Genomic DNA, 15,977 nt, shown 5'->3' on the forward strand with positions numbered 1-15,977 from the left:
CCCATTGTACCGCAGCACAAATGGTGCTGCCATAAAGCAGCACCGGACTCCCAGCAGTGTGCAAGATATGAAGGTTAGGGAATCTTCATCAGTAAAACCACACCAAATTATTAGGAGAATTCATTAAAGTCTCTCATGAGCAGTAACAGCTTAGGCTTTTTGAGTGTTTTTTATTCGTGCGTCATGAAGATCCCTCTAAGGGTTTCCTCTCCAAGCTTCATAGAAAAAACATCATTCTCATTGCTTAGGAAGATATGGGGCTCATTGATCATGAGCTTTGCATGATGTTTTGCTGCACCTCTCAGAACCTGTGGATGACCCTAAAACACGAGTTGAAACTCGCAGCCATGGGTAAGAGAATGCCAAGTCAGCATTGATAGCTTCAGAGTTGGGACAGTCCCTCATATATCTTAGGCAGTGACCATAGGGCAGCCTGAGCTATGCTGCCAGGGGATAATATCACTGCATGGACTTGTCTGTGACGGTACAAACTTCAGCATCTGCTAGCCCTACTCTTTAGCAAATTCCCTGTGTGCATGCTTGCCATGAGACCCTGTGGGACAACATGTAGGCACTGTATTTAGTGCGAGAGGAGGATTTCTCATTGCCTGGATAATTGCCTTCATCCTGGTGTAGAAGAATAGCACCAGAGGGGTTCCCCAGAAGTGCTGAAAATAAAATATTTATTTCATACTTAGGGACCTTAATAGGGGATGGATTCTCTGCAGTGCTGAGCACTCCAGCCCTGATTCGGTCGAGCAGTTGAGTGTGACTGCACTGGGATGACCCATGGACTTCAAGTCAAGCACATTTTCAAAGCGTGGGTTTATTTATTTAGGTATTTCTGGATCAGACCTGGCATGTGTAGAATCTTGCAGGATCAAACCCTATGTGATCTGATTTTCAGCAGCATTCGTCATCCAGCAGATCTGAAAGCAGGGGAATGCTTAAATAAATGTTTAAATGAAGTTTTAAAATATGCCAATGAATGTTTGAGTTTGGCATCTGATTGCCCTATGATTTTTTAAAATTCTTGGCTACTTTTGGGGAAGGGGGGTGTTTTTTGTTATTGCTGGGTATTTTTTTGTTTTAGTCAAAGCTGCCTTGAATAGAATTTGAAGAGCTTTATTTTAGTCGCCTGTTTGGCTGTGAAGACTGGTTTATGCCTTCCAGTTAATGTAGAGGTTCACAGTAAAGCACCAGTGAGCTTGACTGTTCACTTAAAATAAAACAACCAGCTATTGAGTCCCATCTGTGCAAGTAATCTGAATTAGCTGTTGTGCTGCCGAATATGTAGCAGACTGGATACAGATGTTAGAAAAGCAGGCAGGTTACCAGACAAATCATAAATCAACAGTGCTTGGAATTAGTAAAGAGTCTTAATAACAGAATAAAATCGAATGCCAATCTTCAGCAAAGCTGGAAATGAGGGATGCTCTCATGTGGTACAGAAAGTTTGTGTTTTGTTCATTGGTCTCAAAAAAGAGATTAGCGCATAAGGTGTGTGGGTGGTTCCGCTGAGATGTGGATGGCTCAGACCAGGCTGAGGAAAGGGGCAGCGCATTTTAATCCCGTTTGGCAGGCAGGCTTTTGGAATCCAAATATAGCTGTCCGAGGTTGTGCCTGGGGTGGCAAAGGCTTGCAGCAAGGCTTTCATCTCCCATCTACAGCTCTGTGTTTTGTAGCCCACCGATTATGTTACCGGTAGGAAATAATTATTAAAAGGTTCTGTGCTTATGCCTGAAAGTTTGTATGTGTTATCCTGTTCGTAGATAGGTGTTCGTAGATACGTGTTGGGAAACAGGTGTATTTTTTTAATTGGAACCAAGGAGCAAATAAAAGCCTGGATCTTGGTTTGTCAGAAAAGACCCACATTTTATTTAGTGTTGAGTACCTTTAAATCCCCTGTAAAGGAAAAAAATATATTAGGTCAATGGGAGACTGTAATTTTGTGGTAATTACAGAATCAACATCTAAATGCCCTTAGGAGAAGTGCTGGCTGAGGAGCAGTAGCCTGCTGAATAGGAATTTTTGTACAGGGAACGAAGGAGAGCAGGGTGCCAGCTTCAACAAGAAAATTCATAAGGTTTATGAATCCTGGCCTTCAGGAAAACACAAGTATCAGCAGTCCTGCTCTCAACCAAAAGCACCACAGCTCAAGTTTATCAAGGTGTAGTAGGTGCAGTTTCACACATAGTTCTGTGTCGCTGATGGCTGTCACTGAAAGGAGCTATATCCATCCTCCAACTTCAGGTTACAAACTTCACCACCACCTTTGCACTGGATTTAGCAGTTGTGCTGTTGGCGAGTTACCTGGCTCAGTGAGCTGATCCCATGTAAATGCACAGCGTTGTTTTGGCCAGGTAAGTTTTGAACCAGTTCACCCTGCAGCCACTCGCATGGTCTGCCAAAAAAAGGAAGGCACAAGGGCCTAATGGCTGGTGACCTTAGACCATTGGAGCCTGGAGATGGATACCCAGGCGGAGCGAGGAAGCAGCCCGGCTCGGTCCAAGCATGAACTGGGTCCAGTTCAATCCGTGCTTGCCAACAGAAATGCTGAGCAATGGGCATGGTACAAAACCCTCTTGGGCCTCTGCAGGGTTCATAGATGAAAGGAGATAAAGTGACACCTGTGGCATTCACTTAATCATTATTATTCATTTTAACCTAAAGCAGGAAAAATACTGAAAAGTTTCCTTCCGTCTAACAAAGGCTTGAATCGACGCTTCCGGTTCCCTTGGCAACAGCGTTAAACAGGCAGAATAAATAAAAGCAATGATTTCCTCTATCAGCAGCTTGCTTCTGAGATGTCCAGGTTCAACAGCATTTAAAAGCAAACCGCTTTGTGTGCAAGTTATAATTTTCCTCCTCCAGATCATCAGATTCAGGCATTAACATGGAGCTGTGGTGCTCCCGGAGACTATGTGTCATAGCTTCTGCTAAAGTTAGCCTGCATGGAGGAAACTCAAAAATTAGATTTTCAGTATTTGCATTTCACTTTTTTTGTGTTTTCCTTTTTCTTATTTCTTTATAACATTTCCTTTCCACAAAATACAAGCTTCTGTGCCATTTTCCTTTCTCCGTGCACTGATACAGAGGCAGAAGCCAGTGAGCACACCATTACTGTGCTGTGCTGAAAGCAGCTTTGCACCTTCTTGGGGTCCTCATTTCTTCCCAGCTCCACCAAAGAAGCCATCCTTGCTGTCTTCTGCAAAAACACCAGAGCTTGAAGGCAGTGCGTGCAAGTGGGAGGAGGGCTCTTGAGCTTCATGCAAAGGACTGTTTTCCTTATCCAGTCCACTAACTCCCTCCAGTTAAAAACAGTAATTCTATTTTTTCAGAGAAAAGCCAGCATGCATAATGGGGGTGATGAAAGTGTCATCTAGAAGCAGAATTTCAGAAAATGTAAGAAAAAAAGGCTGGTATAGGAGAGCAATTTTATCAATTTCTGCAAAAGAAATCTGATTGCCAAATGCATTGCACGGAGTGTTTAGGACAAAGATGTATGGAAATATGGAAAAGCATGGGTCTTGCCCGGAATTTGTGGTATTGTGAATGTGTATCTTCAGGAAGGAAAAGGAAACATTGCTGCTGCTGTTGGAGAACAGGAGTATTAATAATGACTCAGTGACCCAGTTCATTCCCCGGTTCTTTGAAAGCCTTGGAAAGATGAGTAACGTGCTCGTCCTCTGCAACGCTGCCGTTTTGCTCACTGAAGCACACGGGCTCAGCACCACCGGTCAGCCGCCCTGCTGGGATTGAGCTCAGAGGCTTCATCAGGATTGATATACCTGTTTATGCTATAGGTGTTGGGGTTAGCTTGGGAGATGTCCTTTCTTTCTTCTTTGCAGGTGCTCAGAGAAAGAGGGAACTTCGCCTGGTGGAAACTAAGATGATGAATGTATTTGTATATATATATATATATATTATTTTTTTTTTAAAGATGTACTCTTTAAGCTGCTCTGTTATTCAGGGGAGTTTATTATTCTGCAACATCCAGGCGCCTCTAGGTTGCAGGAAGCAAATCAAAAGAAGTGCAGTAGTGAGTGATCTAGCGTATAAAAGTGCTGTATCGTTCTTTCACTATTTTTTTTCCATTTTGCAGAATGATTCAATCCCTCAAGATGACTTCACGCCAGACGTGTACAGGGTATTCTTAAACAACCTCTGCCCTCGGCCTGAGATCGACCACATCTTTTCTGAGTTGTAAGAAAAGACACCCTTTTTTTTTTTTTTTTTTTTCCCCTTCACTGATTTTCTGGGCTAGGGATGGCAAAGTAGGTTATTTAGACTACAGCACCGTGCAGCAATTGCCAAGAACAGATTTCAATGTCAAGCAGGGCTGTTATTTAACCTTGGATCAAGGGCTCCTTCTCTTTCAGGCTTTTGCCTCCGGTTCTAATGGACAGAATTTTAAAGTAATTTGTTCCTAGGGGGGTAGAACTGCTGGGTCTTGTTTTTCTGTATGGATTAGGACAGTTTAGGCTTCCGTGAAAGTAAGGGAACAAGAGTAATAAGCAGTATCAGCATGCAATAGGCATGAGAGTATGTATAATCACCCCCAAATGCTTAATTAGGAGGTGCAAAAAATGCAGTAACTTTTAGGATTTGTGCATCATGAATTCACACTGTGAAATTAAATTAGCAGCCAGCTACAACCAATTTCATACATTCAGTTACAAGCTATATAACTTGTGTTGCTTCTAGCCCTTGCAGCAAGTTGTTGTACTTCCCAGTTTCAGCAGAACCTGATCAATGGAGTCAGAACATGAAGCAACTTGAAAGCAATTTCCAAAATACATCCCAAGACCACCAAAGCAATTAGCAAACATGTCTTTGCAACAGGGGTGTGCTCACATAGTCCTTTTGTGCTTGTTTTCTCAAAGGTTGAGGTTTCAGAGGAATGCAGCCTTGGCCTCATTTGCTCCCATTGAAACTGGGGGTAGACTTCCCATTGCTGTCTCGCAGAGTAGAAGTAGGCCAGTCCCAAGTGCTGTAGGCAGCCTGAAGCACGCACATCGCCTGGCTTGGAGGTTTCCTGGGTCTCCATTCTGGGTACAAATTGTACCCAAACTCTGCTCTTTTTACTAATTCTCTAAATAGGCATCTTTTTGCTTGCTTTGCAGAGTGCCTAGCATTTTTTAGCAGGTTTCTGAAAAAAAACCAAACACAGCAAAAAACCCAGGCAAATACTGGAATAATGAAGTCAAGGCTGCTGTTACTCAGCAGTAAAACCAAATAGTTGGAGCAGAAATGCCAGCAGAGTGTTTGTGGCAAGCTCAGGATTGAATTCCACATCGTTTTCTCTTTTACTTTTTTAAATTGCTTAGTTTCAGGAATTCAGAGGAATGAAAAGCTTTTAGCATTGCTCTAACTCTTCCCATAGATGCCAATAATGCTGAATGCTTTTCAAAATCTTACTCCTAGATATTTGATGAAGAATGTTTATCATTACATGCTGGCAAAGTAAATTAGTCCAGAGACACAGTGGGACAATGATTTTGTGTACGATAGTTTGAATCTTGTTTCAGTTTCCCTAGGAAGTTACGGAACATTGAACAAGATTTCAAGGAAATGTATTTTAATGGCTTTGCTGTTGCTTTAATTTTTCTCTAGTGGTGCCAAGAGCAAACCGTACCTTACTGTTGATCAGATGACGGAATTTATAAATCTTAAGCAACGTGATCCACGATTAAATGAAATCCTTTATCCACCATTAAAACAAGAACAAGTTCAACAACTGATTGAGAAGTATGAACCCAACAGTAATCTAGCAAAGAAAGGTCAGTGGGTTTTATATTCTTTCTGTACTGGGTTTCTGACTTGAAACAGTGACTCAATTTTTCTACAGTGCATGCTACAGCAAAATTTGGTTCAGAATCAAATTGCATTTCCAACTGTCTGCTTTTGGATCATACAAGCCTATGAGACATTGTGTGGTTCACTTTTAAATGTACTTGACTGGGATCAATTTAGGAAGGATGGGGCTGGTTTCAGTATTTAGTTTTCAGTATGTGTAATTGATAGTTTAGAACAGTTGCTTCAGCAGAAACCTGACTTTCACAGTCACCGTTTATCAGCATCCGAAATGTAAAATTTAAAGAAACAATTGGTGGCACTGAAACTAAGATGATAATAATTCTATCATTTAATAACAGCAATAAGTCCAGCCCTCTGCTTTCTGATAGTGCTACACAAAGTAAGATGTGAGAGTAGCTGAGTGTGTTTTGTGCTATAATCACAGAAAATTCCCTTTTGAAAATCTTGAGTGTTGTCAGTGCTTAACTGGACATTTTGCCAAGACCAATGAGAGAACTCCTGCTCAAATCTCTGCACATTTTTGCTACCAGCACAAGTCTTGAAATAGCATTGAATTTTTGTCTGCATCCTGTTTTATTCCAATCCACATAGCCTAATGATTACCCCAGCTTTTAATGTGTTTATACCTTAGAAATTTTAGGGGCATGGGGATATCCTGGAAAACAGAACTGATACGAAAAAGCTGTTTTGGTCCAGAGATTTTTGGATCCAAAGGAAATAAAAAGACATCTTTCCCAAAAGTCTAGGGGAGGCAATCCCACCCCACTCCCTGGAAGCCTTCTGACCTGGATGCCTTCCTGAAGGAAATCTGTGGCTCTTGATGCCACAATCAATGTCATCTCAAGGCAAAACACTTGTAATTTTTCTCATAAGGCTTCTTATTTTTCTAGTCCAGTCAAATTTAGTGTTTCTGGAGGTTTTGATGGAGGGTTGAATCCTGCTTCTTTGTCATGCTTACGCAAACTGTCTTCTGACGTCAGTGAGAATGCTAGCACGAGTAGATGAAAACATGTTGTGACCTCTACTCTCCTCCGTGCAAATATTAGAATATTGCTCCGTGCTTACCTTATTTCACATCAGCTAGAGGAAAGCCTGGTACCTAAAAGATCATTCTTATTACCCAAATATTGGCACTTCATATAAACCAAATAAAGGATTTATTTAGAAGGAGGTGTGCTAGCAGAACACCAAAGTCAAAATGAAATCGCCTTCTGACTAGCAATAAGGAGGAAGCATCAAACAAACCTCAGAAAGAAGGGTGTTGTGATGATGTTTGCTGGCACCCTCCAAGTACGATCTGTGGGACATCTCCAGCTTACCCTGATTTATGTTGGTGCACACATCTGCTGCAGGCACTTGCTCTTCTGTAGGTGCTTCTCTTCCTGGCTGTGATTTATATTGCACTTACGGAATCGGTTCTCACAGCAAATCCTGACTTTAAGAAGGGAAAGGCAGGTCAGAGAGAGTTAATTCCTTTTGCGTGGGTTTTTTTTTTCCACTTCAAACTTGTGAACTGGGGTCCAGCAAACTCTTACAGAGCTGGCACAACCCGCAGGCCACCTCTGTGCTGCAGGCACCACCTCTTACATCGCAACCTGTCTGGCGGCTGAGCTGCAGCAACCAGCACACACTGCTAACCACACTCCAGTGCAAAATCCCGAGCTCACTGCGTTAAAATTACAGGAGTCAGCTGATCAGGAATGACACGGGGACACAATATTTTCTGTACATCTGCTCCAAGCTGGGAATGCAATTCACTGTATATTAAATGAAGTGTAGGTGTGCTCTCAATCCTACACTCGTAGAATAATTGCAAACAAATGCTGCATGTATGTGAAATGTCACCAAAACATAACAGCGCATATTCAAAATAATGATTTAACCTTTTAATATGGTGTTTTCTAAAAGGGATTGTCGCTCACGCTTTGTGCTGTTGGAAAGGTCTGTTCATAGGCTCAATTGCACGGGTGGCAGACCAAAGTGACACACTTCAGTGACGCTTTCCCTGCCACTGAAACTGTACTCACTTGGGCCACTGAGAGATGTTATTTTCAGTAGACCTGGGGATGCTCAAACCACAGTTAGATCTGGACCACTGTTATACACCCATGGACTTGTTGGCCTTAACTTCCCACCTCTGCCACTCAGATATTCTGCTAAATTTCTTGTGGTGGCATTGCTTATGTCCCCTTTTTTGCCGTGGCCAAAGTCAGTGGAGAGGTAGGGATGGAAGTAGGATGTTTGGAATGGCCCCAGTGCTGTCATTTAAAATAGCAAGGGCAGATAGAAACTTTAGGGCACCCAAACCAGCAGCTAAAGTCAGTAAGAAGGTAGCAGAAGCCTTCATCCAACATAGCCCTCAAAGAAAACAGGACCCAGCACCTCTGTGAAGAGAGATGGGCTTAGGGTTGTTGTCCACATGCTCCCTTCTTCCTGTGCTTCAGAGTGGTCTGGAAGAGGTCCCAGGTAAACAATTCCTCTGGATTATTGGGGTACACCAAAAAAACAGAAGAGAAGCATGGGGAAAAGAGGAGCAGTGTAACGAGGCACATGAGGCAGAGGTAATGATGTGAGAGAACTACATGATAAACAGCAGGATGGGAAACGGAGTTACAGGTGGCCTAAGGATGACTTCATCGCTGTTGTACCCGAGCAGTGCAATTAAATAATTGGACTTTTGGGGCAGTTTTGCAGAGTTTTAGTTCAAGAAGCTAGCCAGAAGATCTGACAACATGGTATATGTATTTGTTCTTTCTTGGCAATGAGAAGTTACTCCTTTGAAGTAAATCACAGATACGGGTCCAGAACAGAAGAAAACACCATAAAGAAATGTAAAAGTTGTGATTAACTGCTTCTTGTGAGTAGTGAGTGATTTGAAATACTTTGTGGTGGTAGAGACTTCAAAGGCTTGTTTGCAAGAGCTAGGCGATATAAATTGCCAGCCTTCGTACCAGTTAAATCACTTTCCTCAGGTTGTTCTAGAGTTTGAACGTTTGCAGCTCAATGTGTGTGTTTGTATGCACACAGGTATATTGTTTCCATGAGCTGCCTTTCTGACCAGCCCTGGTCATTTTTTTGTTTTATTATTATAACAGCAGATTTCAGAGGGGTTAGGGACAAACATACACATAAATGGTGAAGGTCTGTCCACTTTCATGTTTGTTTCTGTAGTATTTCTATATTGAACAATCTATCTGATGTTCAGGTGTCCCACTGAAACAAAGGGATTCATGTTCAGCATCCTGATGGAATAAGCCAAGCTCTTCTGTTTCATATGAATTTTAAAGCGTGTATAGTTTAAACTGCCAGGAAAAAAAACAAAAACAAAAACAAAAAACCAAAAAAAACTTATAAAAGCCTGAGACAAAGTTAGTGGCAAATGTCCTTATTTTTTAGGTATTCTATAAGGCCACAAGGCCTACATTTCTAATCAACTTTGACAAAGTGAGACATATATAACAAACAAAAAACATATATAGTTGTTTTTTGTTTTTTTTTTCCTGTGTGCAGAAGTGCATGTCAAGATGCAAACTTAAACTGAATACTTGCAAATTGCAAGGAGTAAAAGCATGTTTGCTGTGGGAGTAAGATTCCATGTTTGCAACATGCAGACTGTCCTGGCCTCAGTGTAGTAAATCACTTAATCATATGCTTAACATTATGGCTGGTGTGGGAAGAAAGGATAGTTATATAAATATCTCTTATCCTCCATTTACTCGAACATCACATTAATTCTCTGTTGAAGCTCAATTCTCATGATTACCTATTTTCCAACGTTGTTGAAGTGAAATTTCTTAGCAAATAAAATTTTATGCATTGAAAAGTTATTTTAAATAGAATTAGGGATTTTTCCTTGAAAACTTCAACCCAAATTCCTGAAATACAAACTATGCGCCTTCATACAACAGCCTGACTCCTTGCTCCCACTATGCTAGTTGGACAGTTCTAGACCTTCACTCATCTGATGATTTTATCTTCTTCTAATTTCCCATCTAACTGTATTCATGATGTGTGCACATCCACTGTACAACAATATTCTCTTTTAACTTAATTATTCTTTTCTCATAGCTAATTAAATGAATTTCTAAAGAATGGTTGTACTGTCTCTCAACTTTCACAGCACGAGTCAAATGATTTTGACATCTCATAATTCCCCATTCTTCTGATTGCCATTATAACCTTTTTTCTGTACTTGTTGCAGCTAAATTACAGTATTTTGAACACAGTAAGCAAGAACTGTACATAATATTTTGAACTTTTTCAACACAGCTCTTCAGGTACCTGGTAAAATCAAATACCAATGTGCTTACTGGATAAGGACCTTAGGTTGCACAGTTTTGAGTAAAAAGGCTGCCCGTAGTCCTGCTCATTGCTAACGTCGTTTTAGGTGTTGTCTTGCTGGGGTGCGATTGAGCTTTTGCAACATCAGCAGATACATGGGCTTGGCACCTACGTAGGTTAAGCATCTGGAGTAGTATTTTACTGTGGTTGAAGCAAGCTGTTGTGATTAATGCTTTGTGTCAGACAGCAAAGGAGATTAATGCGCTATGTATAGCACAATTCCTTATCAGGTGGAAGCAGAGGGAAGTTCCTGATACTGCTGAGCAGTCTCTCACTGTCAGCAAAACCATGCTGTTAGGGCTGGTTAAGTAGCATCTTGTAATTTAGTTTTTTTCACTCTGTAAAGCATTTGCATTGGGTGGCTGGCATATCTGCTGAAAGGTAGTCCCTTTCAAGGTACCAAGCTGATAATGGGATGTGTGTTAATAAATCAGTTGCCAAGTGATTGATTGGGAATTTCCTCATTTGCTTTTATTTCTAAGAAGGCTTGTATAAAAGTAGGTTGGTCAGGATCTTGTTACATTATGGATGGGAGATGGTACATCAATGTTGAGTTTCAGGTGTCTCTGCAGCATCCAGGCTCCTGGGAACGATAGTCCTTGTTTCTAGAATTATGGGAAATTTACCATTACTATAAATTCAGTGCAAACTCCAAAAATGTGCTGGTTCTTCCTGCTTTATGATGCAATTAATTTCTAAAAGTTTCAGAAGGACTCCATTGCTTTGAGAGCTCAAATCCCATTGTCTCAGTTTAAACCTTTCCTTCTGAAACCAGTAAGTGTTTTGAAAACCGAGTACAGTCTTGGCTCTAGGAGCATCCTGTCTCTTAAAGACTCTTAAGCATGCAGGAGGAGCTATACCATGTACCAGACTAGCAGCGAAGAATACAAAATCAAGGTCTGCTAAAGAAAGGAGACATGAAAAAGCTGGAATTGTGCTGTAGCAATAAAATATATGCTTCCCACCGTCCTCATTGGTGAGAGCAAGACAAGGATTAGGTTATTATTAGCCATTATTTTTTTAGAGTGTTTTTTATTGAGAGAGATTGTCTTGACTGTAGTATAAGCTTTAAAAATAGAGTCTGGAAGTGCTTTGGAGGTTTTCCTGGCCAATGGATCTGTACACCAGACTGTACTTACTAGAAGGCATCTTTGAGATAAGTAATGGCATAAAGATGCTATTTTTTTTCTCTTAAGTATGCATTCGTTTAAATAATATCTCTGCCTGTTTAATTTTAAAGAGCCAAACCTTTAGATCTGAGCAGAAGAAAAGAGCTTTCCTCTTATATTTCACAGCATTTCCTTCTCCAGATTTTATCGACTGTACCTCTTTGGAAATATTGTATGTCAGTTTTAGTAAGGCATGTATGTAGAAGGATTATAGGGGAGCTTGTTCCATGACTTTCTTTGAATTCCAGTATTAATTCTGTTTTGCTAGTGCACATTTATTGGTAGTTGTTGTACCAGGGTTTTCTTAGGTAATAAAATAAGTTATGCAATTAACATTACATGAATATATTTAATTTTATACAGCATTTACTACATGTTTTTCTCATGGCAGCCTTAACACCAGGCAGTATTCACTTCAGCACAAATCTGTTTTTCCTCCCTTAAACATCAATACATTTTAAACATTTTCATCCCACCACATTAAATTCACCTTTTAGTTACTGCTGAAGAATAATTACACGATGGAGTCTTTCGATGGCAGAAGGGGGTCATTTCCTAGGCAACAGATTTTAGTGACAAAACAAGTACTGTGCAACTGTGGCTACATTTCTAAGACATACTTCATAATATTTAAAGCATAAATTCTGATGTATAAACCATGCAGTGAAATGGTGGGGGTTCTGGCACTGAAACATTTGTGGGAGGTATAACAAAATGGTTGAAAACCTTCAGCCTCCTCACCATAACGTTGGAAATTAAGAATGCTTACCAAAAAAACCCATTAACTTTGGGAATTCCAGGGCTTTCCAGCATTCTAGTTGTACAAGAGAAGAGCTCTCACCATTGTTTCTCATTCTCAAATGATGACAGAGCAATAGATCCCAGTCACGATTTATTGCTCTTTAAAATTTGGAAGCCACACAGAAGTCGTGGCCTATCCCATGCTGTCAGCAGCAAGTGCTAAGTTAGATAGCTTGCCAGAAAGCCTTTTAAAATTTTTAAATATATATATGCTACAAATGTTAGTATGAATAAAATATCACCAGTTAATGGTGGAAACTATATTTGTCAAAATGAATTTGCAAAATCTGTTTCTATAATGCACTGTATTTTCTTTTTAGTTGCTTGGGGTTTAGTTAAGCTGTAAAATTCATCTCCAGTCTTGCAGTAGTTTGGAAGATTGCGTCTCAAGTAAAAGACTAAATGTAAAAATCTTTTAGAATGGAAAATCCTCAATTATGCGGATTTTTTGCATCTGCTTTACAGGTAAAGTGCTTTACAGGTCTTTCTAACTTAGCTGTAGCAACTTGATAACAATATGAAACAGTGATGTGGACTAGTAATGAATTTTGCAACAGTGAACAAAGACACAGGTGTATCTGGCTTAGTAAAAAAAGTAGAATTTTTTACCTGTTATTCTTTGGTTGCATTTTAAACGTAGAGGAACTGGCTTGGATCTGAGACCCATGTGCCTATGTGTAGAGGTAGTTTTTGCTGTTGGCACTAGATATTAATGATGTTGATATTAATGAGAATATCAAAAATACGTTTAGGGTTCCAGGGAGGACTATTTTCTTAATCTTCTGTGTATAACAGATACTTTCAAAGAGGCATGAGCTTTGCAGAAATGCATTTTGGGACCTGTACCTGGTGCCAGGAATAGCTCCACTGATACCAGTGAAACTGTACTGAATGTAAAATGGACAGACCTATTGTGGAATTTATATCTGCAGAGCATAAACTAATCATGACAATGTTAAGTTCAGCAGTCAGACCAGACCTGTGCTAACTAACATGGAAGCTGGCCATACCAGTAACTCCTGTCCCATGTCCTGGAAACCTGATAGACCACCTGATGGGCCCCAGGCTCAAACCCTGCAGGCAGAATTAAACCCTGTGTCCTGACAGTGAAGATGGATGAAAGAACCTGGGGTGATGGGACTACAAAGTAAACATGAGTAGATGTTTTGGAGTATACGTAGGGGCTGCGTCATTCCCTTCAGCTGAGCTTTTGCTCAGAGGTGAGTAAAAAGAGTCTTGCATCACTGCTGCATTTCAGGGGTTATGGAGACGGATTTTTCTGCTGCTGCCTGCCTGTATTGTGTTCGACTCAGCCTCAGACTATCAGAGCCCATAAATAGAAAACTTACTCTAAAAGTAAAACAGCTGCTTTGTGCTTGTTGCTGTTTTACTGACTCTTTTATGGGATACAGGGAGGTATTCAATTTTAGCAGCAGGATTTATTATTTGAAGATGAATATCAGATGAAGTTTACTTCTGAAAACATAAAGCAGCATGGACTCAAGTGCTGAAGGAAACAAATGTAGATAAACTTTGAATAAACATTGTAGGGTTTGCGTCTTCATTATGACTCTACAAATCTAGTGCTTTGCAGCTGCAAAGGGCCCGTGAGGACAAAGGGAGTGAAGACCGCTGTGATCCCATGGGTGACATCTAGAACGGGTGGCAGAAGAGTGTGGTTTTCCTGGCTCTGCCACAAACAAGCTCATTGACATTTGGCCATCCCCTTTCATGTGCTGTTTTGGTTTTTTGCCTCATCCTTTCATCAACTTGACTAAATAGACAGTCGGCCTCTGCCTTGAGGAGCTAGCGATGATCTGTCTTTCCATGGGTATGGTATCTGTCATAACAGGGCTGTTAACATAGCTGGAGTATGTGCACTACTATAATACAAGGACCATATGAGGAAGTTTCCCTCATAATGTCAGATGTAATCATCTATTCTAACAATATCCTTTAGCTGGAATGTGGCTGTTGCCTATAAATACATCAGGGTTAAATGCTGGGGAGGCAGAAAGAAGTGGTAAGCTAAAGGACAATGTTGGCAGAAGAACACAGAGGTATCAAGTGGCCTTGAATAAATTTAGGCTGGAAATGAAGAGAAATTTCCTAACAATATGGTTCTGGCACAGCCTACCAGAGGTAGTAAAGAGGGCAAAAAAAGCAATTGTTATTAAGATAGAGCTCAATTTCTTTATGAAAGGTGTTGTCCAATACAGTGCCTGCAGCTGCAGAAGCGAGTTTAATGAGCAGACAAGGAAGTCTCTTTAAAGGGACTGAAGTCCCTTCTTTTTAGTTTATTTGAACTGTGTTTGCAGAGCCATGCCTTTATTCTTTTCCACTTCTCTTTACTATCAAACTCTTCAACTGGAGGAGTTTCTGGAAGTAAAAGTATTAGCCACTATGACAGCTTTTCCTAAGTTTTTCCCCCCCTATAGCATGCTCACACTTTTTTCTTTTGCCATTATACCACAGAACAGTCTTTTTGGCAAGTGCATTAATAGCTTGTATAGCGAAGTACCGTTTAAGAGGAAGAAAATATGTATTTTTAGATGCCTTTTAATGCAACTTAGCAATTGGAAGTAAGCCAACGTTTAACATTATTACATCTCCCAGGATCATTCCGAGGCATTCTACAAAGCATGTTTTTCAGAGGTTTGGGAAGACAGCGACACGTTCCAGTAGTGGCCCTCTTTCAAGTCTGTCAGAAATAACTGTAGTAGTGCTGGGATTAATGGTATTTTTATCTGTCTGTTTTAAAATCTTTCCACTTATCTAGTTGTCTGCCTGTCATAGAAATCTGCCATGTCGTAAAGTGCTCATTCCACTGCTGGCTAGGAACTAGCGTAAAAGTGATTTCGTAGTGTTTTTATAGATTTAATTGGATCTAAACTATCTGCTTTCTCGTATCCTGTAAGAGATGTCCTGTCAGAAACGCTTTCTTTATTACATCTGTGCTGAAAAGTCAAGAGCAGCTACAGAATGGGCTTGTGTCTGTAAAACCCTGTGACCCCAGAGACTTTCTGTCCACAGTCATTTTTCTAGATGGTTGCAATTTGGGCTCAGAGTGTTCAGAAATACCAAGCTTGAGATATCTGCTGGGAGGCTTGTGTGTAGCTCGCTGTGTTTGCCTTTGTTTAATTTGTCCTGATCTAACAAATGAGACCTGCTCAGGTGCTAAGGCCTTTAGCACCTCCTTCTCCCAGATCATGCTCCAGACCTCAGCTGCAGTCCAGAGCAGCAGGTATGTTTGTACGTAGACAGTAGTTATGGTGGAAAAGTGGGTCTTGAGGACAGAGTTCCCTGCCATTGCAAGAACATCTTTTACATCGCTGTGTTGCTCTGCATTATCTTGTCCTGTCAGCTGCAATCATCAAGATGTAGATTCATTGGGGTTTTTAATAGCCAAGGCCCCACTCTTGGATGAAAACCTGGAAGACAGTGGCTGAGGCTTGCTGATACAAAACTGCACAATTCAGGCCAGCACTTTTAAGCAAAATTGAATTTGGACAGGGAACAAAAAAGAAAAAAAGCAGAAAAGTAGGTATTCCTGCCAAGGAGTAAGCTGCAGTCCCACGTGGTTTTCTTGCTAACTTTAGCTGTAGCATTTCTTCACAGTTCAGCTTGCAGATGATGCTGATCACCCTGTTAGTCTTGAGACTTAGGAGAGATTGTTTGCTTATGTACACCAGAGTGGGATTTGCCCCCACTCCTTAAAAATTACTAAATATTCAGATATGGACGGGATGTCATCCAGAGAGACCTGGACAGGCTGGAGAGGTGGGCCTGTGTGAACCTCATGAGGTTCAACAAGGCCAAGTGCAAGGTCCTGCACCTGGGTTGGGG

At 40.8% G+C, this 15,977-nt stretch overlaps 1 protein-coding gene across 1 annotated transcript in view; it reads left to right on the forward strand.

Moving 5' to 3' along the window:
• PLCB1 (phospholipase C beta 1) overlaps positions 1-15,977 on the forward strand; it is a gene marked incomplete at its 5' end in the record, with an annotated part of 159,422 nt that overhangs the window by 12,278 nt on the left and 131,167 nt on the right. The window contains 2 exons of the mRNA XM_009646367.1: positions 4,106-4,206; positions 5,617-5,783. Of these exons, the coding sequence (XP_009644662.1) occupies positions 4,106-4,206; positions 5,617-5,783 (268 nt within the window). The remainder of the gene's footprint in view (positions 1-4,105; positions 4,207-5,616; positions 5,784-15,977) is intronic.

This window comes from Egretta garzetta, unplaced genomic scaffold, assembly GCF_000687185.1.
Source record: "Egretta garzetta isolate BGI_Z169 unplaced genomic scaffold, ASM68718v1 scaffold419, whole genome shotgun sequence".
NCBI lineage: Eukaryota > Metazoa > Chordata > Aves > Pelecaniformes > Ardeidae > Egretta > Egretta garzetta.